Source organism: Accipiter gentilis, chromosome 24 (genome assembly GCF_929443795.1).
Source record: "Accipiter gentilis chromosome 24, bAccGen1.1, whole genome shotgun sequence".
In the NCBI taxonomy this organism is placed as follows: Eukaryota; Metazoa; Chordata; class Aves; order Accipitriformes; family Accipitridae; genus Astur; species Astur gentilis.
Genome location: NC_064903.1, coordinates 13,781,530 through 13,808,833, shown reverse-complemented (window position 1 = coordinate 13,808,833; position 27,304 = coordinate 13,781,530). Strand labels below are relative to the sequence as shown.

At 56.9% G+C, this 27,304-nt stretch overlaps 1 protein-coding gene across 3 annotated transcripts in view; it reads left to right on the top strand.

Moving 5' to 3' along the window:
• The window catches only part of NLGN3 (neuroligin 3), a 42,587-nt gene that overhangs the window by 12,375 nt on the left and 2,908 nt on the right, over nt 1–27,304 (top strand). Inside the window, exons 2-7 of one of the 3 annotated variants that reach the window (XM_049827724.1) lie at nt 6,616–7,360; nt 8,451–8,510; nt 15,564–15,623; nt 18,327–18,476; nt 20,217–20,402; nt 26,229–27,018. In XM_049827724.1, coding sequence (XP_049683681.1) covers nt 6,883–7,360; nt 8,451–8,510; nt 15,564–15,623; nt 18,327–18,476; nt 20,217–20,402; nt 26,229–27,018 — 1,724 coding nt within the window. In that variant the 5' untranslated portion in view covers nt 6,616–6,882. The remainder of the gene's footprint in view (nt 1–6,615; nt 7,361–8,450; nt 8,511–15,563; nt 15,624–18,326; nt 18,477–20,216; nt 20,403–26,228; nt 27,019–27,304) is intronic. The other 2 variants (XM_049827725.1, XM_049827726.1) reach the window with 2 other exon arrangements.

Sequence of the window (27,304 nt, the reverse complement as noted above, 5' to 3'; positions counted from 1 at the left end):
GAAGTGGCATTTGAAACTGTTTCTAGGGATTTTGGGTAACATTCCTCTGTTCTGAATGGGAGCTGTCGAGGATCTTGGCACGTGTCTGGGAGTTGTCAAAGAGCTTCTGTCCCACATATGTTCTTGCAGCATTGAGGAATTTAACTGACACTTCTCACGCGGTCTCTCATCCTCTCCCCAGGGCAAAGGATGTGCAGTGGAGTGTCTCGTAGGCTTCTGACGTTCAGCTTGCTTTAAATATTGGTGGTGCTGTGGGTAGAAGTTAGGAAAGGCAAGTCACGGGGGTGTATCTTGCACTTGAAGCAAACAAGGGTGAGGTTTGTGACTGTTTTTCCTTCTGTCCCATCAGAGTGACTGTGGTGCCTAGATATCAGAGGTGCTGCAGATGTGCCTTTAGGAGGAGAGTGAGATGGGGGACACTGGACTTTGGGGGAGACCTCTGCAGAGTGGAGAACAGATGTGATGGGCTCCACGGTGCTGGGAAGCCTCCTAAGTGTTCTGCTCTGTCAGAGAATCCTAAATGCTGAAGGCTTCATGGCCAAGGTGGCTGTAGTTTGCCCAGGTGGTGACAAACGCTGAACAAATAAGGGCAGGGACAGAACTGCCAGCCAGGGTTGAAGAGAAGTGTAGGAAACTGGGCTGGAGGGGATGCCAAGGGGACACTTGGTCTATCCATCTGCCATGTAGCACCCTTTGCAGATGTGCATGGGGCACTTCAACTTTTCATGGCGTACACTTGACTCTCCTTTCTTAATATGAATGTGTCTCCTACTTAGCATGAAGTTCAATGTCACACTGTTCCGACCTTTTTTACAGTGGCCTTTAGATGTTATAAAACTGCATCCTCTGACTTGTCTAGACTAGCCCCACTCTTCCAGGCTTTTGTCCAGGGCTTTTTGGTGGTCTTGCTGGTCTCCTGTGGTGCCCCTCAGTTGGTCCAAATCTTTTGGGGAATGAACTGGTTATCTGGAGGAGAACAGTATAATTACTTGATGTGCCTTTATGAGCAGAAAGGAGAGCAAAGTAATTACTTCACGTGTCTGTATAAGCTGGCCTTTCACACATCCTACTGTATTTGCCTTTTTTTTTGTGGCAATGACGTGCTGGCTCACGTTCAGTTTGTACTCCCCCATAGCCCTTGTGACCCTTACGGCAGAAACGCTGCTGTCTTTTCTTCTGTGGTCTGTTTGTGCAGATTTTTACCTCCCAATGACTTACAGCTCTGCCCATCATCTCTCAGCCCTCTCCCCAGCCTGTCTGGAGCGTGTCAAATTCCCATCCTGGCCTCCAAAGCAATGGGTGTCATGCGCAGATTTTAAAACATAGTCTGTTCTGTCATTTAGGTCATTCATGGAAAAGCAGAGCAGTGGCAGCAGCAGGGCAGCCCTTTCTGAAACCCTACTTGTTCCCTATCAGTGTAACTGTGAGACACTGGTAACCATCTATTACTCTGCACCAGCTCTGTGATGGAGCTGAAGTCTTGGGAATTGCTTCCACAGTGCTTTGGAAGCAGGAAACATCTGCCTGTGGCATGGATGTGTAACCTGGGGTGGGTCAGAAAGACCCACTGGGCACAATCCATAGCACGTAACCACCAACTTTGTTCTGTAGTAGTACCCTCAAGCATTGACCCAGGCCATAAGCATCAGAGGGTGCAAGCCAAGACCTACTGGCAGGGGGCTGCTCTTCAGGAGCTGCCAGGACACATGGACACAAGCATGTCAGTCCAGTTGTGCTGCAGCTTCTGTGCTCCCCAGGGTTTCCTGTGCAGTTTCTGCAGCATCACAGGCCAGGTGGTATGGGATGGGGGGTTGATGAGAGCTGGGGTTGCTCACTGGCAGAGGAGAGCAGCTGGCAGGGTAGGGAGGGCAGCTGGGAGGTGCTGCTGCCTGAGAGCTGAGCATCAGCCTGAGGTCCTGGAGCACAGGCTGGTGGAAAGGTTTGGAGCTTGCTTGCCCTGGGGAAGAGGAGGCAGTGGTTTCTCATGCTGTTTGCCGGGTACATGTCTGTGCTGGGATGCATGGACTGTCCCCCAGCCACCTCTCACCATGATACAATGGGGTCAGATGGTGAGCAGAGCTGCACAAGGGAGAGTGGCCAGACGGTGCAATGGGACCTCCTGTCCACTTGCTGTAGGGAGGAATCATCCATCCGTGCCAGCCAGGTGGTTTGAGGTCCCAGTCTGTCCTGGCTCTGGACCACACAGGACATAGAGCCACAGCATCAATGTGATGAGCTTGGGGTTGGGTCAGCCTGGGTGCTCAGAGGCAGGAGGCTAGACCCTGATGAAGGGTCTGATATGAGGTCAGGCTGCCTGCTTGCATCTCCTCGGCCGTCTGCCAGGAAAGGTGTGGATGCAGCTCGTCTGGCTGGTGTTGAGACGCCTGACTGTGCATCTGCGAGGGAGGCTTCCAGAGGATCCCGCCTGCCCAGGTTTCCATGGAGAGCGTCTCCATGTTGAGGAGGGAGCTGTCTGGCAGACAGTACGCCTGTGGAAATACCGATAGAGCGTTTGTTTTCCAAAGCACACGAATAACATTCCTAACAGCTAGCAGCCTCACTTCCTCCGCTAACCCCACCAGTGGTCTGGCAGAATGACCTGGGATGCCTGTGGTGTCTTTATCCTCCCAGCTCCTCACTGCGCGCTTGCCTGAGCATCCCCAGTTTGGCTGTATCTGCCCAGCCCAGCCCAGTTTCCCTTCCAGTTGGCAGGCATGGCTCCTCCTGGTGCAGGGCTGCAGGGAGGCAGCAGCCATTTTTGCTGGGAGACACATTTGGCTTCACTGTTGGAGGGAAGAACGGGAGCGCTGTAGGTGGCAAAACTGGGGAAGTTTTGCTCCCACCTCCTGTAGGTTGTGAGGGGAATCATTTCCCTGAACAGAATGTCCTTTCTCAGATCTCCCGGTTATTTTGCATGCTTTGAAAGACCAAGGGGAAGCTTATGAGCTGTTGAGGCAGCAGGCAGCAATGCAAGGTGCATGCAACAGGGGGTTGCAGGGTTCAACAACCCCCTGGTGAAGGGGGCTGAGCTCGGGTTTTCATGGCAGTCTGTTGATATTAAATTAAGGCTAAATTCCCATCCTAAATGTTATGTTAACATGAAGTTACATCAGAAAGCACAGAGCACAGAACAGCAATATGAGGGTATAAGATGTGTTACAGGGGTATTGTAATCATCCCAAATGAGGCTTTTGAAACCCAGGGAATTCCAAATTTAGGGTTTGCATCGTTTTGGGGGGTTTGTAATTGAAAAACAATCCAAACATAGAAAGGCTTAGGAGCATGTTGCTGAGATTGTTTGGGTGCCTTTATTCTGTGCTGCGGGGACATGGGCAGATGGAGGGAAAAAGTCTTTAAAAAATGATAGAACCAAATGTGGAATTACAGATGTTAAAATACCATGATCTGGATTTGAGTGTTAAGGCATTGTGACTCTCCAGGATAATGTTAGGGCTGCTGGGTCTTGACTGTGTATCTCCATATCTGGACATATTTGGCTATCGCTAACATAACTCATCTCTGTGCCTGATGCTTTGTAAAACTCATGATTGGAGACAGTTGCAAGTCCTGTAGCATCATTCTATTTAAGTTAAGGATGTGTACATGGAACTTAATTCTATGATAGCTTATGTTTTTTGTCTTCAAATTTCCATGGTTTTTAAAAGCTATTGAAAGAACCATGGATGGAGATTAAACAAAAACCCAAAGGAATATCATCATAACGTAATTCTGAAGAGCTGTAGCAAGAAGCTGATTTGTGGCTGTGTTTTGTAAGAAGAGATTCCTTACTGTGCCAGGACAGACTGGTTATGCTGGGTGTGCAGCCACTCCAAGGACACAAAGTGGGTGGTGAATTCAGCCCTAATTTTGCAGTGACTGGTGAGTGCAGCCCAGCTGGGCAGCTGCGGGCTGCAGAGTGGCTGCTGTCTGGTGCCCTGAAATCGCTTGGCTACAGGAGTTGGTGGAGCAGCAGTGCCCACTGCAGCATGTGGCCGCAGCCCTGAGGAAGCTCTCAAGTCAGGAAATCAGCTGGTAAGCCACCGCTGGCAGGGCTGTGGTGTTCCTGCAGAGAGAGAACGATGACGAGTAGGTTGAAATGACTCTGCAGGGAGTTGTGGGCACTAGCATAAAGACTAGAAGCTGCCTGTAGCTTCCAGTCATACAAATTAGATATGACAGTCATTAATAATTTGGCTTTATCCTAACCCATGGTACCCGAAGGAACCTGAGCAGTAGATTTGCACTGGGCAGCTTGCCTTCCAGCAAGTCAGGCAGAGTGGTAGGTCTGAAGCACCTTTGAGATCCCACTTGGGAATGCAGCTTTGCGGGGTTCTGGGCCATCATTGCACCCCTGGGATGTTGCTGTTAGGCAAACGTCAGTTCTCTGCTGAAGGAGGAGCATTGCTGCAAGGAATGTTAGATGAATTATGGCTTTCTTCTGGAGCTGGGGGCAGAGCGGGGCAGCCAAGGTACTGCGCTGCAGAGGCAGCTCCAGTGGTGGTGGGGCAGAGCAGAGCTTGGGGTCTCTGGGTGCCTCAGCTGTATTTCTGTCCCTCAGTACACCTTTTGTTTCTTAGGCTTTGGCAGCTGTTTGGAGGATAACACAGCAGGGTCATGCTCCTGCCAGGTGTGTTTCTGTCACTGCCTGGTGAGCCAGGAGGAGGTGGAGGGGAATGATACACAGGGGTGATGGAGTTCAGGGGTAGAGCAGGATCAGCCCCGGTCATGATAGCTCAGCCCTCAGATTGTCGCTGTGCTGTGGATGGGGCAGTAGGTGCAACTGCTTCTCCTCATCATTTGTATCACCCTCCCTGTCTGGCTTTACCTCTGGTCCCTCCACAAGCTCTGGAAGGTTGCCTGCATGCCCAGCCCTGCAAGGCCTTGCTGCTCGGGTGGGCTGGGTGCAGTAACATGATTTTCTGGGCTGAGTGTTTCTTATTATGCCTGTCATACCCTGATTTCTGAGCCTGCGGTGTTCCCTGGGCATATCAGGAGTGCAGGCACAGCACGGGCCCATTTCCTTAATGACCAGCAGTGAGTTGCCTGCATATGTGCAGTGCAGATTTGAGACACCCTCAGTGTTTTTTTGTTTTGTTTTGTTTTTTTTCCTGCGGATTTTCCTTGTTGAACGAGGTGTTCTCCATTCGTGGAGTCCCTGCCCAGCTGAGCCTCCACCAGAGCCATGTCCTCCCATCTGCATACAGCCCTTATTTTGTGCTCCAATAATTCCAAGGCAACTCTCCCCTGAGCCTGGGAGAGATTTACCGGGTGGCCATGTAAGGATACTCTGGGGCAAAATGGAGGTGCCCTGCCACCACTGCCATCTCCCCCAGGGTAAGGACATGTGGCTGAGGCAGGACGAGCATCCTCTGACTCGCCACCAAGCAGTGCCTTTTAGTGGGGACTGGACTGCAAAGCCACCTGCTGAGGTGCGGAGCCAGCCTCAGGCTGATGCTGCTCTCGCCCAGCCGGGGTGAGGGCAAGCACCGGGTGAGCGCAGCCTCCGTGGCTCCCCTTGCCCAGGTCCCCCAAGCGCAGCGGTGCTGGCGGGGGGGAAGTGGGGGGGCCACTTACATAAGCCCTGAATGCGGCAGGCGGTGCAGGGAGGTGAAGGGCAGAGCACTGAAAATCCACACAGCCTCCAGCAAGGGCTCCCTGGCGCAGGAGCTCTGCTCGCTGACATACATCCGCAGGTCCCCATCTGCAGCCGCTGCCTTCCCCGCAGACCCCACAGGGGACTGCCACATCTGCTTCTCCCCCGCTGACGGTCCAGTGTGGGGAAGTGGGAGCGGAGCTCTGTCTCCCCGGGGCTTGCTTGGGTGGCCAGGAGGCAGCTGGAGCAGGGAGGGGGTGGCTGGGAGGCTGCCGTGCCAGCGCAGGGGGATGCTGCCCAGAAGCACTCTGGCTGTTCTCGTCCAGCCCGCTCATCACCCTGGTTGTGCCTGAGGTCTTGCTGCTTCAGCCAGCGGCACATGGAGGGAGAAAGCTGGCTGGAGAGCATGTGGGCGGGCGAGATGGGTGTCTGGGTAGGACACGTGGGTCTAATTTGCAGGGCTGTGAGGTGGGGTGGTGGCACCTGGGCAGGGGAGCGATACTGGGATGGAGCTGAGGTGGGGAGCACAGACTGCATGGCGTGGGAGCACAGGCAGCTCTGGCTCAGCCAGGAGGGGAGAGGTGCCAGCAGGCTCTTGTGCAGGGGCCATGCTGGGCAGCAGCAGTGGTGCCTGACAGGTTCCTTGTGGGGAAGGATGGTGCCAGGGAAGTGGCACTGTCCTGCTTATCTTGGCACCCATAATCTGCCGCTGATACACTACTGCAGCATGGAGCAAAGATGCTGTACTACTCACCAGGGTGGCTGCAGAGCTCACCCAGGCAGGGCAGGGCTGGGTCCCGACCGCCGGGGACATGCTCTGCAGGCGTGGACAGACACAGTCTGTGTGTCTGCATGTGGTCTACTTGTGCTGCTCGCCCAGAGCCACCTGCCTGGGTGGTGACAGAGCCAGTGAGCACCCATGAGTGGGAGGGTGTGGCCAGGGAGCCTGGCTCCTTCTGTGCTGCAACTCTTTGACTCTTCCCAGAGCAAGTCTGCTGTTAATTCCCTCCATCTCTCCACAGTATCAGCAGTCCCCTCCAGGCCGGGCCGTTGGCAGGGAGGCAGCAGCAGGCAGCTGGCAGGCTGTGAGGCGTGGTGGTACATCTCCCTGCATCCGTGCTCCCGACTCACCCAGCAGAAGGTGTGGCTGGACTGTACGTTCCTGACTCCCGGCTCTCCTGCTCCATCTGTTCCCGGTGGGCAAATCGGAGGCTTGGTGTGATGGGGATGCCCTGAGCCCTCGTCCCAGGAGCTTCAGGCCTGGATGTTGGTGCTGCTCCTCCCGGACGATGTGGCTGATACTCTGGAGAAGCCCTCTCTTGCCCCCCATTCTCCAAGTGCCTCAATTGGTGGCTGGCTGGGACCTGCGTCTTGCCCTCTGGGTCCTGAGCTTTGCCTCGGCAGTTGTGCAAATGGAGGGCCAGGTCTACTCGCCAACTGTCAACACACACTATGGGAAGTTACGGGGGGTGCGTGTGCCACTGCCCAGCGAGATCCTGGGGCCTGTGGACCAGTACCTGGGGGTACCTTATGCCGCTCCCCCCATCGGGGAGAAGAGGTTCATGCCCCCCGAGCCGCCACCATCCTGGTCAGGCATCAGGAACGCTACCCACTTCTCACCAGTCTGCCCCCAGAACATCCACAACGCCGTTCCTGAGATCATGCTGCCCATCTGGTTCACCTCCAATTTGGATATTGTGGCCACATACATCCAGGACCCCAACGAGGACTGTCTGTATCTCAACATCTACATCCCCACGGAGGATGGTGAGTCCCCGCCGGGGTGCCCACGGGGCGGGGGGGGGCCGCTCCGCCCCTCCCCAGCAGTGGTTGGTCTCACCTGGGTGTTGTGTTTGAAGCATGTGGTTGTGGACCCTGCAGCATGCTGTCTGTTTGTGGAAAGCTTTCTCTGGCCACGCAGCTCGCCCTCTTGCCCTCAGCTGCCATCTCTGTCTCGCGTGCTCCTGCTCCTCCACGCCTCCCGGTCCCCCCCTCCACCTCCATGGCATCGTCACGGGTTCCTCTCTTGTGTTGCTAAATCTGAATCCGACTCTCTGACCACAGATCCACAGAACGACAAGCTGGTTTGTGCTCCCCAGGCGCCGAGTGCCAGGTTCTGTCTTGAGTTGGTTCGGGTTCGTCCTTCCTCCCCCCCTTCCCACCTTCCCCAGGTCCATGTGCTAGTTGTGGGCGTGGGCTGTGGCTGGGAGGAACACTCTCTGCCTCTCCCTGGGGAGATGCTCCAGCAAGGAAGGGACCATGGAGCCCTTTTCTGGGCTTGTTACGGACAGGGGGTTGGGGACACTGGCAGGCACATCGCTTGGCTGCTCCCCGATCCGCCAGCAAGACAGTGGCAGAGCAATGAGCCTGGGGTGCTGGGGACCCGTGGGGCATGGTCCCGTTGGGATGAGGCTGAGTGGCGCTGGGTGCCTCCTTGTCTAACCTTTTCCTTTGTAGGGGATCCCACCTGAACTGTAAGTAGAGGTCAGAGGAGGCAGCGCCTGCCCACACGCCTGCCCCAGCCTCACCGCAACGGGAGCCCCTGGGGATTTTCAGCAGGCTGGAAGGGACCTGCAGCGGGTCTGCTGCACACGGCAGAGCAGCCTGGTGGACTGGTAGCTTCTCCCAGGCTGGCTGGCTCCACTCCTTTGTCCCTGGGGCCCTTGGCCACAGGATGCATCGTGCCTTCCTTCCTGCCCAGCACGGCTGGCCCAGAGTTTTCCTCCCACGGCGACGCTCCTTCCCCACCTCCTGCGGTCCCAGGGGCGTCGGGAGGGTGGCAGCGTGGTTGTGATTGCATGCCCACTCCTGCCAGTGGAGCCTCCTGTTATTTTGTAGTCTTTTATTCATTTTACAGTAAAACGGATTTCCAAGGAATGCACCCGAAAGCCCAACAAGAAAATATGTAGGAAAGGAGGTATGTAGCAAGCCGACCGGCAGAGAGGCACAGAGAGGAAAGAGAGAGTGAGTGAGAGGGTGCCTGGACAGCCCGCGGCATGCTCCTCTGGCACCTCTCTGTCCACCACCCAGCCCACGGGCCCTCCGAGCAGCCCACCCTACCGCCCCCCACTTCCTGCTCAGAGGAGCCCTGTTGATGCTCCGGCCATCTCCGCTCCCCAGCTAGGGAAGCTGGGACCGGTGCCGGCTGGGAGTGTAGGTCTGGGGTCAGGTCAGAGGAGGATGCTCACATTGCTCCAGGCCTTTCAGAACACCTTCTCTTGGGCTTAGCCCTTGCTCCCTCCTTCATCCCACTGGCACCAGCAGCCTCCCAGCCCCTGGATATGAGGGGGAGCCTCTGATGGTGGGTAGCAATTAAATGCACCCATTCCTTAGGGGTGCATCTGCCGTTGGGGGTGTACAGATCCACTCAGAGAAGCACCTGTGTGATGGGGGACTGCAGCCCATCCTGGGCTGAGTTCTTCCCCTGTTGCATACCTTGTCATTTTGCATCCAGAGCTCCTCAGTTAAAAGCATAAAACCTCTTCTGGCTGTGTAAATGCTGCCATGTTCTGCCCCAGCCCATAGTCCTGTCAAGGCTGCTCCCCACTGCTCACACCCTCATGCCTCTGCCAGCGAGGATCTGCTCTCCACCCCCTGGCACAGCATTCTCCCTGCACCCCAGCCACCCTGCCAGTGGATGAGCACCTCCAGTTCAGACACATCTCCATTTTGCCTTGCTTCCATCCCCAGGGCTGTGCAGGGCTCATCCTGCAGCACTTTGGGGCAACAGGGCCAGCTCAGCCTCCCTTGCCCCAAAGCGATTCTGTGTTCCTGGCCAGTGTCATGGGCCAGGGAGTGGAGATGTGCAAATGGGAGCTGACTCAGCCCCTTGTCAGACATGATGCTTCACCTGCCCTGCCGCACAGCCCCCTTGCAGGTGGGGAGAGCCTGGGCTCCTCTGTGCATCCCAAAGTTGGATCTGCAAAGTGGTTGGGCAGCCAAGCTCTTCTGAAAGGCTCAGTGCAGGGAGGGAATGTTTGGCAGGCAGGGGCTGCCATCCTGGGCATCCCGTGGCAGCGGGGCCCCTGCATCCTGGCCTCAGCCTCCCTGTGCCCCTGGGGTTGGAAGGGCTGGCACAGCTGGGCTTGGAGGTTTGGGGAGCGCTTTCCTTCCAGCCATTTCCCCAGTTCTGTTGTTGGGTTTCTTTGCTTTGCTTTTCCTGTTGCTGTCCTGGCTATTCACACGCCATCTCTCTGAGTGCCAAGGCTGCCCCTGAAAGGGCTGGCGCATTAGGGAGTCTCTGCACGCTGCCTCCGGAGCCGGCTGTGCCAGCGATCGCCAGCCACTTCAAAGCGCTTCCTCTCCCGGCCCTCCCACCGGCTGCTGGGGCTGGTGGACCCCCACCGCTCCCAGCCCTTACGGCCGGGGCCGGCAAGCAGGGTCCGGGTTACGCTGGAGAGGGGGGGACAATGTAAGGCACAGTGAAACACCTCGGGCGCACTCATCTCCTGGTTCTCCCTCTCCACCGGCTCTGCTTACGGGCAGGGTTTCTTTGCAGCCCATCTGCAGTTGCCTCTGGTCACCTCCCCGGGAGCTGGTGGGGGACGTGCCCTCTGGCCCCACTGGGCTCTGCTGACCCACGGACCAGCAGATCCCCAGTGCTGGCCATTTGGGCATCCAGGCGTGACGTGCTGGGAATTAAAGCACCCAGACAGTGGTGCTGCCCTTCGGCTCTAGCAACGGTTCTGGTGGCCGTTGGCTCAAACTGAGTCACTTGTGATGAGACACGGAAGCTCCCCCGCCTCTCGTTGTGTATTTGGAGTTAGTAGTGCTTGGGATGAGGATAACATGCCTGCAGTGCTGATTTCCTCGGGCTGCATATCATTTGAACATTGGCTCGTTCTGGAGTATTCTTTATTATTTCTAAGGCCACATATGAGCAGTGTATAAACTCTCCTCTCACAGAGCAGGCAGTACGTTGGTGGTTCAAAATGCCTCAGTTCTCACCTTACTGGAGTTTTCATGATTTCTGCCACCCCTAAGCTCAGTGTATCTCACAGCAGCCAAAAGACTGAGAATTTATTCCTGGAACAGAAAAAATGTCCCTGTTTCCCTGCCCAGTTGCCCACAATAATTTCCTATATTGAAATTTCCTATGTGCCAGTCTCCTCCATACACATTGGTCCCTTCTCTGGGAGCAAGGCAGGGCAGCGGTGCTTTGAGAATAATTAGCCACGCATGGTGCCGAGGGAGCTGACAGTGCTAAGGCTCAGCTGAGGCTCAGGTTTTGCTGTGAAAATAATGCTGCCCACCCAAAGAGCATGTACACACACACGCGGTACAGTGCTTATGTGTAAAACACAGCTCTGCCCTTTGCTTTGTGCCACAACACTTCCAGCCTGTGCTTGGCTCTGGCAACTGCTGGGATGCTTTCCCTTCCCTTCATCACCAGCCTGGGCCGGCCTTGCTGCAGGGCATGAGGAGGTGGATGTCATTTTTGGAGAAGGAAAGTGTGGCAGCCCTGCACACAGCAGCCCTCCCTGGTTTTTACTAGTGACTACCCTAATGTTCCTGGCTGAGGCTGTGCAGAGTCCAAATGTGACAGTCCAGTGTCTTGCTCTGCTGTGCGAGAGTAACTGGAACTCCCAGCAGCTCCTGGGCTTGGAATGCACTTCAGCAGCTCTGCAGGAAAAGCATTGTGGCTTTTCTGCTGCTCTCCAAGAAGCGAACTTGTCTGAGTACCAGCTAAGGCTTCCCTACACCTGTGCAATTTCTGCAGTGCACCCTTGCTGGAAGGCTTCTCACTAGCTTCCTGTGAAGCCTGCTGCTTTGCAGAGCTGGCTGGGAGCAGACCACCACCCTGGTGCTCCACTTCTGCTTTGGGCAATAATTTGCAAAGGTGAGGGTAGGTGTTTGTGCTGGCAGAGGCAGCAGAGCATGAGATCATGCAGTGCTTTTATGGAGCCCGTTCAAGGATGGAGATAACTCCTCTGCATTACCCAGGGACCAAGAGAGGCAGGGCAGCACCAAGGTGCACTACAGTCCTGGAGCAAGGGTTGATGGCTGATGGGGCCACCCAACACAGGTCCCAGGGGAGCTGCCCTTGCCCATGGGGTTGTGTGGCAGCAGGTTCAATGGCTGTCATCAGTCCTGGTCCCATTCCTTGTCACTCCCAGAGAAGCACCTGACCCGATGTGACCACCAGCATGTGTGCGTCTGGGTGCACATGACCATCATACACGGTGGCAGTGCTGCTGTGGGCTCCTGCTCCCTGCAGCACCATGGCTGCTGCATAGGAGCAGGTGCCCCAGGGAGCTTTCACTGAGGAGGGGGTGCTGGGGCTACCCACAGCTGCCCTGAGCAGACATTTGGATGTGGAAAGGTGTCAGCTCAGGCTCCTGCTCTTCTCTCATCCACACCATGCTGAGCACAAAGACTCCAAGGACCAAGGCTTCGCAGCCTCCTTTATCTCTGTTTGTGCTGGTGTCATAGCTGTGGGCATGGTTTACTTAAGATAGCATAAATCTGGGCATGGATGCCCCTGTTTCAGGGAATGTGATTTTATTTTTTACTGAACTTGAGCTTGAACCTTCCTAGAGCCTTCAGATAAGAGCATATGCATCCTTCCTATCGGCCTGAACAATGTCACTTCGCAGTCAGCTTAAAGTGAAGCGGCACAACAGGCATTCACACTGGGTGAGTGGAGGGAGTTTTTGATGGCTAAGGAGAGTAAGAGCCATGAGTCCTTTTGGCTTTTCCAGCTGTGAATCCACAAGCTTAAAGCCATCCCTATGAGAGTAGGTGCTATGGGGCTCAGCGTGGTGGCCTTTGCCAGTGCAGAAGATCTCCTGGGATGGGTGTCCCTGAACATGGCAATAACCAGTGGAGGGAGGTAATGGAGCAAAGTGCAAGGGATGGGTGAGGGAAGTGAATCTGTAACTGCTCTCACGAGCTGTGGGGCATTGGTGGCTTGTTGTAGAGGTGAACAACATAGCGAGAGGCAAAAAGCCCATTTGGCCATAGCAGCCTGTGTTCGCCATAACCCCAGCCACCCTGGTGCCTTCCTGCCAATGGGGATGGCTCGTGCTTTGCATCTGCCACACAAGTGCCACTGCTGTTCTCCTTCCCCCTGACCTGCATTAACACACTCCTGCTTTTCTTAGCTTCCCAGCACTGCTTTCTACCGTCCCTTCTGCAGTGCGTGAAGCTCAGGTTGCTTTAGACTTGTCCCAGCAATCCCTAAGCTCCAGGGCAGCAGTCTCCAGCTGGATCCCTCCCTGCTCAGCCAGGACAGTTGCTCAGATAACAGGGATGTTGTCCGCTGCCCTCTCTTACAGCCTGACAGCTCCTCGTAGACAGTTCTTCCATCCCTGTCTGCATGGAGACCTTTGTTCCCTGAAGGAGATCAGGGTGGAAGGCTGCAGCCCAGCTGGTCCCGCGGCTTTAACAGCACCAGGGCCCTTGGCAGTGGAAAGGGATCTCCAGCTGCCTGTGATCAGCTTCCCAGCTCTGAAGCATGATGCGGATGAAGGCTCACTGCCTGTGGTCTTCATTAGAGAAAAATCCCTATCCCTGAGCAGTACCAAGGAGGTTGGCGCATAGCACCAGTTAGCAAATATTGCATGAATACTTCGTCATTTAAGTGCTTTCTGGGCTAGCAGCTCTTTCTAATGAAGATGCAGTAGGTCAAGGTTGCAGGCTCCTGCATACAGGCTGGGCAGCTGCACACACCTGGCCAAATGTGCAGCTGGGGTAGGGCTGGGGAAGGAGCGCGCAGGAAGAATGCAGCAGGAAGGGGGGATGCTGGGGCTGGGGTGCTGGGGCGAGAGGTTGCAGGGATGGGGGTGGTGTTGGGTGAAAACATAATTATGAGGCGCTCAGGGGATGGCTGGGTGGCGAAGCAGGAGGTGAGGAAGCAGGGCTGAGGCATGGAGGGGGTAGGTCAGGAGGTGAACTCCAACTCAGAGAAAATCAGGATGGCTCTGGAGACAGCCTGCCCTGGGCAGGGGCAGCTCTACCTCACCTCTTCCTGGCAGTGTATCTCATCCGGTCTTAAACACCTCCCCAGGCCACCTCTTCCAGTGCTTTCCTGGCCTTTCTTCCAGGAAGATTTTCTTCTTGTCCAGGTTCAGCCTGCCTCATGTAGTTCTGGGGCTGCCTGTGCTCTGTGCAGTGGAGAGGGAGCTGCTCTTCCACCTCACCACCTTACAGTGGCCTTTCATGTGTTGGGATGCTGCTGTAGCTCCCATCACCCAGCCTCCTGCAAACTTTTCTTGCCTGCTGGATTTTTCTAGACTTCTGGTCATTGTTCCTCCAGACTTTCTCCAGCAGGTCATGGCTGCTTAAGGTGTGCAAGGCTCTTGCCCTGATGGATCTGCCCCACAGCCATTTCAGACCTCTCACTCCCCCATCACAAATTCCTTTTAAATTCAAATCCTGCCCCCCTCCATGCTGCCATCTCTGTTATCCTCTACCTGTGTCACCTGTGGGATCCCACTCCCAGAGTGGCAGTGAGGGCAACTCCCTGATTTTGTCTTCCTGTCCAGTTTCATACTCACCTTGTCATAGTTTCAGCCAGCCACAGGGCTGTCCCTCGTTTGCAGAAGCCTTGCTGGAGACCGTGCAGAACCCTTGCTGTGGTGGTGGTGGGGCCAGTTGGTGACAGCAGCAGGGCCTTGGGATCAGCAGGGTGCCTGGCGGGACTTCAGAGCCCTGCATGCCTGGGGGAAGTCACTGGGCAGTATGGGCTCAGTGTGAGCAGGTCTGCTCGGGGGAAACCCTGCTGTCAACCCTGAGGTCACTGTCACCCAGGGAACTTTTTTGGTGCAGGCATTAGGGAGCAGACAACCCCAGGTGCTGGTCTGCAGCTCTAAGGGGATAAGGAGAGTACAGCCTCTTGTGAAATTCAGGGCTGCAGGGCACAGGGATAGCACCACTCGGCTTTGTGCCCACAAAGGCCTGCAGCCCTTTGCAGCAATGGGGTCTTGGTACAGGTCTGCACTGCGTCTGCTCCCTGCCAGCCCACAGGCCACCTCTCCTGGCTCACACCAGCTGCATGCAGTTTGGGAAGTGCTGTGCTCAGCACACACTATCCACAACAGCATCCCACAGCTCAGGGCTGGGACTGCTGGCCTGGCTCATGCCCTGGCACCATGGATTTGCTAAGGGCCATGCAATGACTGGAAGGGGTTCAGGACATTACAGAAACTGATATTTTTAGGGTTCTGCCTTGGTCAGGGCAAGCTAGTTGGTGCCTTTGCAATCGTTGGTGAACCATGCAACTAGTCTTTTAAGAAGGCAGTTGGTAAAGGAGGGAACCTATCAGTGCAGGGAAGCACTCATCATGACGGCGTCCTGCAGTGTGCCGTGGTGGTCTCGTGCATTGGTGGTTTGCGGCCTAGCCATGCCAGGCACAATAAGGGGCCATGCACCGTGTGGGGGTGATGGGCAGGATCCCACCTGGTGGTCAGTGGCCATGCAGGGCAACCCCTCACCTGGGTTCTGCTGGTGGCAGGGGACGGTTGCCCCCAGTGGCAGCAGAGCTGGGAGCAGGGCTCCTGCTCACACCCAGGTGGTAGGAGACGGAACCTTGCCCCGGGTGCAAAGAGCCAAGGGGGTGTGTGCAGGTGAGGGCCAGGCTAGGATGCAGGAGGATCTGCAAGTGCTTTGAGAGGCTGGTCTGCCACCGGCACTGATGCTGCCCCGGGCATGCTGTCCTCCTCCCTGCCGCCCCAGTGCTCCCCAGGGAGGATCTGGGAAGGGGTCCAGGTGAAGCAGCATCCTGGCGCAGCTCCCAGGGCAGTCCTGCCCGTGCCCTGTGTCGCCCTGGCTCTGGGAAAGGTGCAGTGTGAGTAGCCAGCAGTGCTGTGGGGTGCAGGCCTGGCCCCAGTGTCTCTGCTATCATGCTATTTTTGAATTCTCTTTTGTTTTTGTTTTGTTTTGGTTTGGTTTTTTTGTTTGTTTTGTTTTGTTTTGTTTTTGTTTCCTCTTGTTTTCCTTTTTGTTCTGTCTCCTCGTGTTTGGTCCCTAGGAGCCAGCGCTAAGAAACAGGGCGAGGACTTAGCGGATAATGACGGTGATGAAGACGAAGGTATTTCTGTGCTCGAGGCTGCCACTGCATGACACGCAAAGCAACTCCGTTTGCCCGCCATCCGCTGCCATCCCCAGGGAGCCCTGTGTGTGTCCGTCTGCTGTGCCAGGCAGCTGCGCGGGGTGGGGGGCAGGCTGGCCGGCTGTGCAGGGCACCCAGGCCCTTCCCTTCCTCAGGATGGGGGGAAGCTTATGGGTTTTTTTTGCTTCAGGAGAAGTTTGATCCCGCTCTGCTTGAGCGAGGGCAGGGAGGAAGCATGGCAGCTTGGGAGGAGAGGAGCCCTCGGGCACCTGGGCCCATTTCACCCCGAGCCCGGTCACATCCCACTTCCAGCCTCATCCCTCCAGAGTTGGTGACATGCAACTGGGAGCCAGCAACCTCCCCCTCCACCCTTGCCTGGCCCCACTGTGGGCACCACCACAGAGAGGCCATGCCAGCAGCTTGGCACCTGCAGGGTACCTGGCTGTGCCCAGGAGACCTGAGATCTGCTCAGACATGGGTTTTGTTAAGTTGTCTCCTTCACCGCCCAACACGAGCGAGGTCTTGCTTGCAACCAGAGCATCAGCACCAGCCGAGGCAGAGCAGGTGGGCTTTCAAACAGATGTGATTCTAGGTGTACACCAGGGCTAAACAAACTGCAGAATAAGCTATTTTTAGTAAAATGAGGTTGTTCATCTGCAGGGTATGGAGTCAGTGTGTTTGGCTGCAGGGATGTGAAGAGGAGGCAGGAGGAAGGGTTGGCCAGAGTGCAGCCCTAATGTGCTAGGGACAGTAGAACCTCATGGTGTGCAGGAGTCCCACGGCAGCTCGAGCACAGCCTGGCAGATGGCATTTAGGATCTGGGAAACAGATGAAAAGCTTTTTCCTTGGCAGTACTAAAACCCCATTGTTTTCTCCCACTAACCTGTGCCCCAGGATCTCTTGTACCAGGGCGTAAACTGGCATTCAGCCTAAGTGACTTGACTGTGCTAAATCCACACACACTAAAATGTGCTGCAGCAATTAGGAGCCATTTATTCCCTGGTACATCTCTGCACATTGCTGCCATTCTTCTGCAAGGATGTCCCTTTGTCTGTCGGTGGGAGCATGTGGCAGGAAGGAGAGGACATGGGCATAGGCACCGATGTTCCTGCCCTTCACATTTCAAGAAGGTGGCCCTGGGAAGAGTTGTCCTGCCATAGCTCTGCTGCATGGGTGATGTATGTCCTGGAGGAGCTGCGAGTGCTTTTTGCTCCACAGGTCTGTGCATTTGCCTCACTGCATCCGGGCGATAGGAGAAGAGCTGGCATAGGTTTTGCCAGATCCTCATTCTCCTGGAGGGAAGAGGTTTTCTATATGGAAGGGAGGCCGCCCTTAGCCATGCTGGTGGCCACAGCTGGAGGTGGGGATGGCCAGAGGTACCAATCAGCCTGCCCTGCAGCCTCCTGTGATGGACAAGACACAGAGAGGAGTGGACATGGGCAGGGGTTAGGTGGGTGTGAGGGAGCATGTCCACACCAGCCAGGCATCCCCACTGAGTTGGTGTGGCTGTGCCCTGGGAGTCCCAGCCCCATGGGGACCGTGGTGGGGCTGGATGCCAGGACAGCATGGTACACCAGTGAGGGAGGCAGGCAGAGAGCAGCGGCTGGCTGGGACAGCCCGCCCAAGCAAGGTGCTGGGTGCGGGTGAGCACAAGGGAAGGCAAAGTCCATCAATGCTGGCTTGCCAGCCCAGGAGAGGGCTGGGCACCACAGGCATGTGGGACCTGGCACTGTCACCCAATGGGTGCAACAGCCTCTTCCATGTAATATGGGTGAGATATACCAGGAGCTGTGCACAGGTGTTCTTCCCTCGTGCCGCAGCTCTGCTCCATGAGGGATCTCAAGCCACTGGAGCAAGAAGGGGCAGGACGTCCCCCAGACAGGGCCAGTTGAGAGAGGGAGTGTGGCTGCTCTCTGTCCCCTAGGCTCCCGCAGTCCTTCCTCCCCGGCCCTCGGGGTCCCATTCCCCATCCTCACTCCATGCCTCATGCCCTGTCCTCGTCTGGACGCTGTGCTCACCTCCCTGACACGCATACGTGCACACACTGTCTGCCTCATCACCATGTCTGTGTCTGGGCACTGGGGTGCCATGGGTTCATATCCAGGCAGCTGGCAGGTTTCTGCCTTCCCAGGTGGATGGGAAGGGGGGGGTTGGAGAGTCAGATGTTGGAGCACCCACCAGTGCCCCCCCTGCCTTCCAGGTCCTGCACACCTCCATCCCTGCCCCCCTCCCCACAATGCCAGCTTCCAGGACTCCCCGGAGCCAAGGGCTTGGGTCCAGCCAAAGATGGGACATGGGGCTGCATCCTGGCGCTGAAATCTGCAACTCCCACTTGCAACAAAGATGTCACTGGTCTGGCTCCCACACGCGGCCAGAGCCCGGCTCTGGGGAAGAACAGCCAGGTCCAGCCAGCATCTCTCCCATATGTGCTAAGACCCCCCCCCCCCAAGGGGACAGCAGTGTGGGGACAGCTGCCGCCACCTGGAGAGGAGCTGGTGGGGTTGGTTCAGTGGCGGTCAGCTTTGGGGGTCCACGCTTTGGCCCCCGGGAGAGCTCTGGGTTTGGCTCCTAAGCCCCCTCCCCAGTCCTGGCAGCTGGCATTGCCCTTGTCCTTGGTCTGCCTGTTGGGCAGGGTGCTGTGGCCGTCAGCGGGGTCCTGTGTTTAACTGCCTCTCCTTCCAGACATCCGCGACAGCGGGGCCAAGCCGGTGATGGTGTATATCCACGGCGGCTCATACATGGAGGGCACGGGGAACATGATAGACGGCAGCGTCCTGGCCAGCTACGGGAACGTGATTGTCATCACCCTGAACTACCGCGTTGGAGTGCTTGGTATGGGCTGGCCAGCATGCACTGTGCCACCAGCACGGCCAGGCAGTGGGACAAGCCCCCATGGCTGACTGGGCTTGAACCAGCTGGGAAGGGGGCAGTGGGGGGCATGGGGCCTGCCAGGATGGGGGCTGCACTGCATGCGCTGCCTCTGCTCTCCACCCTGGCCGCCAAGTGGGGTGGCACATGGCAAGTGCCCCAGTGGGCAGTTGCAGTGCTGTCTGGCTCCTGGCACTGGCCCCCCCAGGCTCATTTACACAACCTGGCTTAGCTGAAAGCAAATATTGGTCTGTGGTTAAGCAAATAATAAATGTGTTTACCCAGCATCTCCTCCTGAGAGGGCTCAGAACGGTGAGCTGCCAGTGGGTACTGCCTGGCTGCCCCTGGGGACCTGGCAGCTCTCCCTCCCCAGGCACAGGTTGCCTCCAAGCCAGCTGAACTGCTGGGACCCCCACAGCCACCCACTGTGGCCTTGGCTGTCTGCAGAGAGGGTCACTGAAGAGTGTTGGGTGCTGTATAGAGGATGATGGCAGTCTCATTTTCACGAGCACTGGTGACCTAGAGAGGCAAAATGGGGACACAGGGACAAAAGGCAGTGCAGTCCCCTGCCTGCTGCAGCAGAAACCCCAGGGGGCTGGGACACAAGAGATTTGCCTGGAACATCACTGCTGTATCCCTTAGCAGCAGGGAGAACAAGGGGTGCAGATGTTTGGGGAGAGCTCCCTCCCAGCCAAGCTCCTGGCAGGGCCAGTTCTCTTCCTAGCCATCCAACCCAGCACGGCACTCTCCGCAGGCAGCTGGCCTCCCAGCCGGTACCAGGGGCAGCGCATCCCTCTTGACGGCCTCCAGACCTCATAGTCTCTTGGGGAAGATGGCAGTTACCTGGTAGAAAATAGGCTTTTCAGTAAAAACAAGCCTATTCAAGACCTTTCAGTATTAAAAACCAGGCCTTTAAGATGGATAGGTTCAAATTTAAGAGACATAAGTCACAATATGAAATAAGACTTAAACGGTGCCATCATCATCTCCATTGAAGTGCTGCAGTGTGCCAAGCCAAAGCACCTCTAGAGCCAGAGCAGTGCCAGCACTGCTCCCTGCCTTCTGGGGTTACCCACCTGGGTTTTACCTCAGGACCATGGTTTTGGCTTCCTGCTTTGAGTCAAAGCAAACAAAACACTGATAGCTTATCTTGGGTGTTCCCTTTGCTATTGGAAGCATTTCTCAGCATCTTTCTCACCAAAAGCCTTTGTATTTTAAGCTGCAGTTGGTTCCTCTCTGCCCAGCCCACCTCCTTACATTTATAGAGCCTCCTCCAGGCCATGCTAGTCCATGGAAAGCATTGGCTGTGCATACACTCAGCCTGCCTGCAGCCACCGGTGCTTTCTCAGCTTTTCTTGGAGCATGCGTGAGATGTCTTGACTTGTTATTAGCACAGGTGGTGATCAGGATAGGACAGGGCTTTGTGCCCACGACTCTGTCACTGCTTGCAGTTGGCTGGAGAGGGTCTCTGGAGCTTGCAGCTGCACTCACAGCCCTTCACCCCTCTGTGCTGTGCAGAGGGTGGCTGGAGCTTGGTGATGTCCCTGCTCCAGCTTAGAGCTTACAGGACTCTCTTGGTAGTGAGGTCTCATGCTATAGTGGGACAGGGTCCCATAGAAGCTCCCCTAGGCCTGGGGAAGGGAGGTGGGAGGTCAGAACACCCCCTGCTTCCACATCCCTAACAGGGCTCCCCTTGGCCCACAGGGTTCCTGAGCACGGGGGACCAGGCTGCCAAGGGCAATTATGGGCTGCTGGACCAGATACAGGCGCTGCGCTGGGTCAGCGAGAACATTGCCTTCTTTGGGGGAGATCCATTGCGGATCACTGTCTTCGGCTCTGGCATCGGTGCCTCCTGTGTCAGCCTGCTCACCCTCTCCCACCACTCTGAAGGTAGGTGCCAGCTGTGCCCAAGGATGCTGCGGCTGCAAGCAAGTGCCCTGCTGATGCTAACCTGGGGAAGGGAGCCCACCTGGGTACTGCCAGCCACCCTAGCAAAGTCAGGGCTGCTTTTTAATTAGTCACTGCTGAGAGCCTTTCCCAGGGCCGGGAAGCAAAACCTTCTCATTGTGGGCAGGGAGAGGCCAGCAGCAGAGCATGTGGGAGCCAGGAATGGAGCTGGTGCTCCCAGTGCACAGGGCTGCAGCCCAGGGCCAGCACCTGGGTGTGGGGAGAGGTGGGGACCCCTCCTGCAGTGCAGTGCCCATGTGCCCAGGCTCGCCCGTGTGCAGGTGTGGAGGGAGTGTAGGGCATCATGCAAGGCACTGGGAGCACAGGTCTCAGTGCTAGGAAAGGTGTTCATACTGGAATAGAGGGGAAGCCAGACCTGAGCCTAGGGAGGGTTGGAGGGCCACATCTTGTAAGACTGGGAGAGCTGGAAGTGCTGTGACCAGCAAAACACAAGTGGAAGTGATATGATTGATATCTGTAAATATAGCAGTGTTTACTCTAGATAAAGAAAGGAATTATTTATGCTAAAAGATTGTGTTGGCATAAGAGCAAATGCATGTAAACCTGAGCATGAGGGGGAGGGGGGAGGCGGGGATTAACCATGGGAGTGGAGGTGTTCTCAATAAACTTCCTAAAGGAAATCACAGGAGCAATGCCTGAACTGGACATGGTCCACAGGGGACCAGCCTGCCAGGTACTTGGTCACAGGGACTTTATATGAGGGTGCAGCCCTCTTCCAGTGCTGCGTCCCCAAGCATGGTGCAGGGGAGAAGGGGACATGTATGGGCAGTGGACACAGGCATGAGTCTGCACATCAGAGGCACACACAAAATTGCACCTGAAGCTGTTGTGAAGAGCTGCAGCCCTGCTAAACAGCCTGGAAACTGCACAGGAATGAAGGAGACCTTCAGAACCTCAGCATAGCTGATGGCATGGCAGAGGGTGTATGGGAGGAGGCTGGCACTGGCCAGGCTGCCAGCAAAGTTGGGCAGCCTTCTTCCAGCCCTAGAAGCTGTTGATGGACTGACTGCCCCAATATTGAAAGCAGGAATGATCTCAGCCCAGGCTGCTGGAAGGTGGCTGCACCAGCAGCAGCATCACAGTCTGCTTGGTAGTATTCAATGTGGAGGTTTGCAGGTGCTGCGGGCAGCACAAGGCCGGTGTAAGCTGTGGTGAGAGGTGACAGAGCCTGTGCTCGTGGTAGGGAGTGAAGGGCAGCAGCCTGCTGAGCCCAGGGCACAGGACTCGTAAGATGCTGGCAGTTGACCACGGAGTCAAAGGCAAGCCCAAAACAGCTCTCTTCTGGATTTCTCCAGCTGCCCTTTTGGCTAAACTTGCATGATTCCAGCAAACCACTTGCCCCACAGTGAGCCCACCCCCACGCAGAGACCCATCTGCTGGGCTCTGCTTCCCACTGATAGCCCTTCCTCAGGGCCAAGAGTGGGGCTGACAGGCTGCCCACACCTCCACCCCTGCTGCCCATCAGGGTGCCCAGCAGTTGCAGCTGGCTGCCAGCATCTCCTTGGACAGGCCAGCGAACTGAAGCAGAGAGACTGAGACATGCTGCCATGGCCCATGGGATCAGAGTATGCAGAGGAGCACCAGAGCCTCCTGGGTGGTGGGATATCACAAATGGGCTCTGGAGCCCACCAGTGACCCATGCTCCCTCTGTGGCAGAGCCCGTGGCACAGCCAGCACCAACCCACCCTGTGCAGAGTGCTCCTGCTCTTGGTGCAGCTGCTCCCACTGCTGGGCTCCCCTTGGTGCCCCAAGGACCAGAGGTCTGGAGGATGCTCTGCCCCACAGACCTGACAACAGAGGCATGTCCAGACCTGGTGGGCAGCTGCTTCCCAAAAGCTGACAGCTTGGGCACTCACACATTAAGACCATGGTTGTCCTTGGTCTTCCATGACTGCCCCACAGCCTGCTGGCTCTGTTTGTCACCATTGCTGGTGGCCTGCCATGTTGGAGTAAAGCAGGGAGAAACAAAAAGGCAGGTAAAGCTGAGTGATCTAGCCCTGGCAGTGTGTATGGAGCTGCTGTTGCTTGATCAGGACACATCTGTTCTGGGTAAGCCCGTTTCCCTGCCACCCCAGGTCGCTCAGGACACTTGTCCATGCTCCTGCGTGAGTGCCTGCTGCTTGAAGTCAGTCCCTCTGTCGTCCTGCTCCCCCGTGCCAGCTCCTGAGCGGGATGCTCCTGGGGCTGTTGCCCCATCCTCTTCAGGTGACTTGGACAAATATTAACGGGTATTAGACTACAGTGAACTCGAGAACATAGGAAATGTGAGTTATACCTACAGAGCTGCTGCCAATGTTGCAATGCCAGAGCAGGGCAGGACCAGGGCTGCCCTCACCACTTTTGGGGTTCCTGGGGTAGGATTCCCAGCTACCCAGAGCTGTGCAGGGCAGGCAGCAGCTCCGTAGCCCACAGGAGAAGATGCTTTTGACGGCTAAAGTGAGAGGATGCTTCACTTGTGTTAGATGGTAAATTGAGTAGTGTAGCACGGGTGGATCTTTGCAGACTCATTTCTGAGCAGTGGGCAAGGCAGAGGATGCTCTGCAGCTGCAGGGGTCCATGTGGGGCCATGCCATCCCTGTGTGGATACCTGGAGCTCTGCATGTCCTCCTGCTGCCCTTGTGCAGGCACCGTGAGCAGTGTGGGCACATGGGGGGGGAGTCTCACAAGCTGAAATCTCCTGCAGAAGGAAAAAGGGTTTTCTCTGCCCATACTGAGTGTGAAAGGCCAGGGAGGGGACGCAGAGTGTAATGCATTTGTGATGCTTCTTAGGATGCTCCTCTCCATTACGGGAGTGCCTGGGAGGCATGTGAGGATCACAGGGAGGTGCTCTCGGTCCAGGAGTCTTCTCTCTGGGATTGCGTGCTTGTGGCAGGGCAGCCCCCAGGCTGCAGACTGGTTTTCGAGGCAGATGGTGACACCTTTTTGGAAGCAGGACTGTGTGCTTGGCTGCCCAGGTGACCCCAACTGCTTTTACAGACCTGGGATGGAGGAAGCAGCACGGAGAGAGGCTGGGGGTGGATTGGAGGGGCTGCTCCCTAACTTTCCAGCCACGAAAAATACTGTCATGCCAGTATAGCACTTTTCAGGTGACACTAGGCTTTCTGCCACTAAACCCTGCACCTTCATGCCATGTCCTTTGCTGCCCCATCCAGCCCCAATGCCTGTGGTGTGGTCCCCCTTGCATCACAGCAGTGCTGGGTGCCTGGCACCCTTGCTGCTGTGGCAAGGGAGGTGCTTCCAGCTGTAAATGCCATGGGACAGGAGGGGAGCACTTGGTGCTGCAGCCAGTGTCACATCAAAGCAAATGGCCATAAAATGCCCTCAAAATACCCCTGCACTGGAGTACCCATCTCCCTGGGGACCGGGCAGCCGGCTCTAGAGCACAGCAGGGGAGCTGCGCTAAGATGCAGCCTGCAGACCAGGTAGGTTTGTTTTTATCGCATCAAAATAAAACTCGTAGTGATCAAGAGCTATTAATGAAGCTGCTAATTTGTGCCTGCTCTGCCAGGCACTGCAAGAGGCAGACACTGGAGGCTGGTGCAGCACATGCTGTGTCTGGCTGCTGGGGAGACCCATGTCTCCCCTCGTAACTGTGTGGATTCCTCGCCAACGACCAAAGTGCTGCTTCTCTCTCTCCAGCCGGCCATGCAAGGGGCAGGAGGAGTCACTGCTGGGCAAACCTCTTGTGCTTTGTTTGGCCCATCTCCTGCTCGATGGGGGCTGCCACCCTTTGCTGCCAGCTCTGGGGATGCTCAGACCTCAGCTGGACAAGGCACCCAGCACCCTGCTTTGGGCAGGGCTTGGCCCAGACAATCCCAGAGGTGTTTCCAGTCTCAGCTACTGTGTAAACCGAAGGGGAAATCAGGAGCTGGCCACAGCCTGCAGCACTGGGCACCCTCTGGCAGAGCCCTGGTCCCACTGCTTGGCTCTGCTGTGCTGTGGCAGCCAGCTCTGCAGGATGTGGGGTGCATCGGGACCCTCACCTTGGAGGGGAACAGGCAGGGAGGGCAAAGCTGCATCTTCCTGCCTGGGGCCCAGCAGGCTGGAGGGGTCTGGGGTGAGCTGCAGCGTGGCAATGCCTCCCCGGGGTGCTTGTTGGGCTTCAGCTGGGTGCTGGCATGGAGGGGAGGATGTGGCAGGTCTGAGCTCTTGCGGACTCCTGGCTCCTCCTGTGTCAGGACATGACCATGCAGAGACAGAGCAAAGGGGCTCCATCAGGGACGTGACTAGCTGTTGGTGACACCAGCTGCCTGTGCTTCCCCAGGCAGGAGTGGGCAGGGGCAGGGCCCTGCCTGGTGGGTCTGTCTGGGAAGTGATGCTGCTGGCAGGGAGCAATAGCTGCTGCTGGGACAGCATCTCCTGGGAGCCAGGGAACTCCTATCCTGGCTCTTTGGCACGTGGATGTTGGTGCAGAGCAAGCAAACCCATGGCCGGTCTCCAGCCCATAGGCTGGGTACAGCTTTCTAGGGCACCAGGAGGTGACAAACAGAGCTTGTGACTTCTTTTTGTCCCAGCTCATGGGACTGTACGTCAGGTACTTGGCAGAGCGAGGACTGTGCGTGCAGACAAGAGCTATGGACATGGTGGCTGGGAGCCAGGAGCCTCCAAACACTTCTGCTGTGGGACGGTGCATGCTCCCCTGCAGAGTGGCATGGCCTTGGCTGCACAGGGTGTCTCACACAGGCACTCTGCATTTCAGGGGGCCAGGGGCAGCCCTGTGGCCACCACACTGCTGCGCCAGCACTATTCAGGGACTGCCTGAGACAGTCCCTCGCAGTGAGCAAGTGCCGGGGTCCAGCGATGGTGCAGGCAGCACTCAGGGTGCAGGAGAGGGCTGGCCGGAGAGCAGGGACCCCAGGATGCACCCTGAGCCCGGCTGCCTTTCACTGCCCCGGAGGCTCTGCTTCCTCACCGCCTTTTGTATTCTGAGCACAAGTGCCATTGACATGGGGCTGGAGCACAGCCACACATTCCTCCGCCTGGGCCAGGGCCTTTGTGGCCCCGTTTTCCAGGGCGAAAGTCCACTCCCTCTGTGTTCCTGGTGGCAGAAAGGCCCTCTTTGTGCATCTGGCAGCGTGCTCCTGTGGGGCCGGATTGGCACCAAGCAGCCCCAGCTGGGCAGGAAGTAGCAGGGAGGGGGACGAGGGGGACCCTGACAAAGCCGTGGGGTGGGACATGTAGGGTTAAGTGTCCCTGAGCAGGCGTTAACCCTCCCGCTGCTGCCAGCCTGCAGCCTGGCTGCTCAGTGAAGCCAGCACCACCCTGTGCTGGAGGATGGCGCTGAGCTGGGGGCAGCATGTGCCCCTCAGGGGCTCAGGCAACACATCCCTGGGGTTGCTGGGACAGCGCAGGCTGCTCGCTAAGGCCAGGCTGTGATACAGCTATGGCCCCTCTCCTCCCCGTGCTGGGACAGAGGGATGCTGGGACAGAGGGATGCTGGGCCATCCCCTGCAACGGGGATCCTCAGGGAGCACAGCAGCCCTTGGTCGCTGCCAGGAGCACCCACTGCATGCCCAGCTGTCACCCTGCCACCCTCGTTGTGGCCCTGAGCTGAGCCCCCTGTGCAAACCCAGCTCAGCAGGCAGCTCATCCCAGGTCAAGACCAGGTGTGGGCTGGAACACAGGGTCCTTGCAGAGGTCCAAGGGCATCAATGCCTTCTCCAGCCTGCATCCTGCACTGCAGTGCTGTGGTGTTGGAACGGCGCTCACCCTGCTGCGAGCTTTCTCTGCTCCTTGCCTGTCTTGCAGGTCTCTTCCAGAGAGCCATCATTCAGAGCGGCTCTGCGCTCTCCAGCTGGGCAGTGAACTACCAGCCCGTGAAGTACACCAGCATGCTGGCTGACAAGGTGGGCTGCAACGTGCTGGACACGGTGGACATGGTGGACTGCCTACGGCAGAAGAGTGCCAAGGAGCTGGTGGAGCAAGACATCCAGCCAGCTCGCTACCATGTGGCCTTTGGGCCGGTCATTGATGGGGATGTGATCCCAGATGACCCGGAGATCCTGATGGAGCAGGGCGAGTTCCTCAACTACGATATCATGCTAGGGGTCAACCAGGGCGAGGGGCTGAAGTTTGTGGAGGGCGTGGTGGACCCTGAGGATGGTGTCTCAGGCAGTGACTTTGACTACTCGGTCTCCAACTTTGTAGACAATCTGTACGGCTACCCTGAGGGAAAGGACACCTTGCGGGAGACCATCAAGTTCATGTACACAGACTGGGCTGACAGGGACAACCCTGAGACACGTCGCAAGACTCTGGTGGCCCTCTTCACTGACCACCAGTGGGTAGAGCCATCAGTGGTGACGGCCGACCTGCATGCCCGCTATGGCTCCCCCACTTACTTCTACGCCTTCTACCACCACTGCCAGAGCCTGATGAAGCCTGCATGGTCCGACGCAGCCCACGGGGATGAGGTGCCTTATGTGTTCGGGATCCCCATGATTGGCCCCACAGACCTCTTTCCCTGCAACTTCTCCAAGAACGACGTCATGCTCAGCGCCGTGGTGATGACCTACTGGACCAACTTTGCCAAGACGGGGTGAGTAGGGGTGGGTACTGTACATGGGGGTTCTGCACTGACTGCAGCTGCACCCCTTGGGACCATGCTGTGGTGGGGGGGTGTCATGCCTGGTGTGGGACACTGAGCCCCCCGTGCCCAGAGGTCTGTGTGCTGCACCTTCACTAGGGTCAGGTCATCAACCACACAGTGAGAAGCTGAAAGAGTGCAGCCAGCCCCCAGGACAGGACCCAGCCAAGCGCAGGGGTGGGGAGGTTGGTTGGCCATGGTTATCATGGGTGAGACTTGACCCAGAGTTGGGGTGCTT